Raw genomic sequence first — 3,267 nt, forward strand, 5'->3', positions numbered from 1 at the left:
GGCCACCTGCGCCGAGGCCGTGGCCCTGGCCGAGGGGCTTCAGCTGGGGCAGGCGGAGCACGAGACGCTCCAGGTGAGAGGGTTCGTTTCCCCCCAGTCCTCAGTGCTGCCGCCTGCACCTCTGTGTGTTTGTGGATGTTCCCTCCCACCCCCAGCTCTCCTCTTTCCCAGCTCCCCAGTGATATATTTATCTCATCCCCAGGTCACAGTGCATGTCAAGGTCGAGGAGGTGTCGTCAGACAAGATGCAGCCCACTGGGGCATTGCAGGACCCTCGTGGCTGCTGGCTGGAGCAACCAAAGGGCCATCCTGCAGACAGGCCTCTGGAGGAGGCAGGTCAGAGGGAAATTTCAGGACCCCAGGACCAGCTGCCTTATGTTCTCCAAGACGAGCCTCTGCCCCACCAGGAGACAGGTGCTTACAAGCCTATTTGGTGTATAAAATTAACATGGGCTTGACACCCACAGAGCAGTAGTTGGTCCCCCCGGTTATTAAGGTTGGCTATCAGATATAGGTAAGTTGATTTGGGGGGACAAATAAAAAGAAAACAGGGGTGGGAGTGAGATCTCAGGTTCAAAACAAGTGCTGCAAGTTGGGAGGGGACACCAAGCAGAGCCCACCAGACAGACTTGAATGAGTCCAAGGAGCCAGTGGCAGGTGCGGTACCGGATGGAGGCTGGGGCATGGGTCTGGGTGCCTGAGTGGGTGTCCTGTGTGCAAAGAGAGGGGCTCGAATGTCTGCTCCTGCCCAGGACAGAGATGCAATATTTGTAACCATATGGCTGGGGTGGGACAGCCCTGATCTTTTTGGTGGGCAGCATCCAGGCTGGGAGCTCCTGATCTTTCTCACTGCATGTGTACAGCTCTCAGCAAAAAGATGCTTTATCTTGCTTGGGCCTTGCATGGAAATATCAATGATTGAATTGATTTTTCTATCGTTCAGTGTTCTAATTATATCAGTCCATAAGGGGCTAGTGCAAGTGTTGGGTAAATGAGATTCCCCAGGGACATCTGTCTGCTTCACATACAGTTAACCCCACGCCTGTGTCCTGCTGCAGATTCCCCCAACACCAAGGAGACCTGGGACTGGTCAGCAGGTGAAAGCTCATCAGGCTGGTGCCCTGGACAAGGCCCTTCCCCAGTGGCAGGTAAGGAGCGGTGGGTCTACCCTTTGTGGCAGCAGGAGGCATCATCCCTCAGTGGACAAATCTCTGCCAGTACACTTTTATGGGGTCACTGCTCCAACAGATCAGCTTCATACAATGTGGAGCCAAGTGACCTTACATTTCCCTTTCCCATCCCCTTAGTATGTAGATGGTGGCACAGCACAAACATCCCTGGAGCTTCTTTCCCAGGGAACAAAGTCCCTGCAGGCTCTGACCTGGTGTTGGCATCACCCCCCTGAGCTGGGACAGAGTTCTTGGGGCTCATCTCCAGCTTCTTGCCTGAGGACGTCTATTAGCAAGAGCTGTGGGACTATGAGTCTACCTTCTTCCTCTTCTACATACTGAGGCCTCCTGCTGCCTCAGTCTCAGGCCAGTACAGGAGAATGGCAGGGTTTTCCCCATGCCAACAGCACCAGGGCTAACCTGTTGATTTTGTTCCCTATCCAGCAGGTGCCGACACCCTGAGCAGAGCTGATCAGCAGCCTCCTAAGGAAGGGCCTGTGAACCTGGAGTTGAAGAAGGATTCCCCAGGGAGACTGGGAGAGAGGGGCTCCCTGACACCTGAGCCGGGCCAAGTGCAGAAGGGGCAGGGCAGACCGTCAAAGCCAGGGGAGAGCTTGGAGGTGAGCAGGGCACCAGCTCCAGTTGGGTGTGGGAGTAGAGGTGGGGCCAACCCCAGCAGGAGCCGGGTGCTGTAAAGAAGTTGGGGAGTAGAGAGCCCTACAGAGCAACAAGCCTGTGGTGATGGAGGCTGCAAACATGCAAAGCTGGCATTATCAGGGGTGCAATCCCAAGTGCAGCTAGCCAGGGATTTGGGCACTGGAAAGCCTGGTCAGAGTCCATGGAGCTGGGGCTCCCTGCTTCTATAAGTGCTCAAAGGGCTGATGGAATAAAACGTGATGAGCTGGGCTAAGGCCGACACACAAGCTCCTTTTTCCACAGCTGCATCCACATCCCAAGTCAGCTGACTAATGGGGAATTTTGCACCCTGCCTGTCATGACTAAACTTGCAGATTTGTAGTACGGAGTTATACCAGACAGGGCTGTGGGGGCTGGAGGCAGGTGGGACAGGAGACACTGATGGTGTAACGCTTGTGCCTGCAGCTCCAGGAGGTGTTTGAGGACGTGGCTGTGTGTTTCACCCGGAAGGAGTGGGAGCTGCTGGAAGATGACGACAAGGTGCTTTACCGGGACCAGATGCTGAAGAATTACCAAGCCCTCGCTTCCCTGGGTAAAGCTCTGGTCCTTGCTTCTCCCTGGAGCCATGTGAACTCTGAAATTTTGTGGTTTCCCCCCTGTTTTTGAATAGTCTCATCCTCACAATTTTTTTGGCTAGTGTTTTAAATTCCTTTCCTTCCCACTGCTCTGTCAGTGATCTGACCTCTCTCTCGTTTCATATCGATAGACCCTCCTTCATTTGATCCAGCTGCCTTCACTTGAGTCTTCCCCATTCTTGTAACTCTTGGTGTTTTCATAGTCAGCAGCTTCTTGGCAACATGATCTCCCTTTGCCGCCTTAGCCTGTTCATATCCTCTCCAATTCATTGTGCATAAATTCACTAAGAGCTGTTCCTTGGGGAATTATTCCAATTTCCTCCCTCTCTTGCCTAGTGTGCCCTGTCCAAACACATTTAACAATCAGAGCATAATCAAATTAGTGCTTTCTAAATCCCCTTTTTCCTCCTTTGGTTATTGCCCAGCAGAAATTAATTCAAGTCTTATCAGTCTTTGCTGCTACAACATGGATTAGGCATTTCCTCAACTCCTTCTCTAGTGACATAGGTACACGTGCTGGAACCCAGATACGTCTAATATGGAGTCACCAGAGTCCTTCCTAACATCTTCATCTCCATAGACCACCAACTGGCTTTGCTGTATTTAATTTGAAACCTGTGCATTCAAGCCCACTCTGCCATTCTCAAAACTTTTCTTATTCTCCTAAAATCCTTCTGCGTGTCAGACACCCATCACTATCATAAAAAGAACAGGGCTTGGTGAAGGGCCTAGTGAAAACCAGTTTTCATTTGCAGAGGTTCATAGATGTTAGGGTCGGAAGGGACCTCAATAGATCATCGAGTCCGACCCCCTGCATAGGCAGGAAAG

The 3,267-nt window shown here is 52.0% G+C and overlaps 2 protein-coding genes across 3 annotated transcripts in view; one reads left to right on the forward strand and one right to left on the reverse strand.

Annotated features, from left to right (window-relative positions):
* The window catches only part of LOC102381513 (zinc finger protein 271-like), a 105,408-nt gene that overhangs the window by 15,829 nt on the left and 86,312 nt on the right, over positions 1–3,267 (reverse strand).
* The window catches only part of LOC106722998 (zinc finger protein 135-like), a 9,296-nt gene continuing 6,035 nt past the window's right edge, over positions 7–3,267 (forward strand). The window contains exons 1-5 of one of the 2 annotated variants that reach the window (XM_025192726.1): positions 7–73; positions 203–413; positions 1,058–1,147; positions 1,613–1,788; positions 2,270–2,396. In XM_025192726.1, the coding sequence (XP_025048511.1) occupies positions 245–413; positions 1,058–1,147; positions 1,613–1,788; positions 2,270–2,396 (562 nt within the window). In that variant the 5' untranslated portion in view covers positions 7–73; positions 203–244. Of the gene's footprint in view, positions 74–202; positions 414–1,029; positions 1,148–1,612; positions 1,789–2,269; positions 2,397–3,267 lie in introns of those variants that run through there. The other variant, XM_014526139.2, reaches the window with a different exon arrangement.

The sequence above is a fragment of the Alligator sinensis genome, unplaced genomic scaffold, assembly GCF_000455745.1.
Source record: "Alligator sinensis unplaced genomic scaffold, ASM45574v1 scaffold1411_1, whole genome shotgun sequence".
Lineage (NCBI taxonomy): Eukaryota > Metazoa > Chordata > Crocodylia > Alligatoridae > Alligator > Alligator sinensis.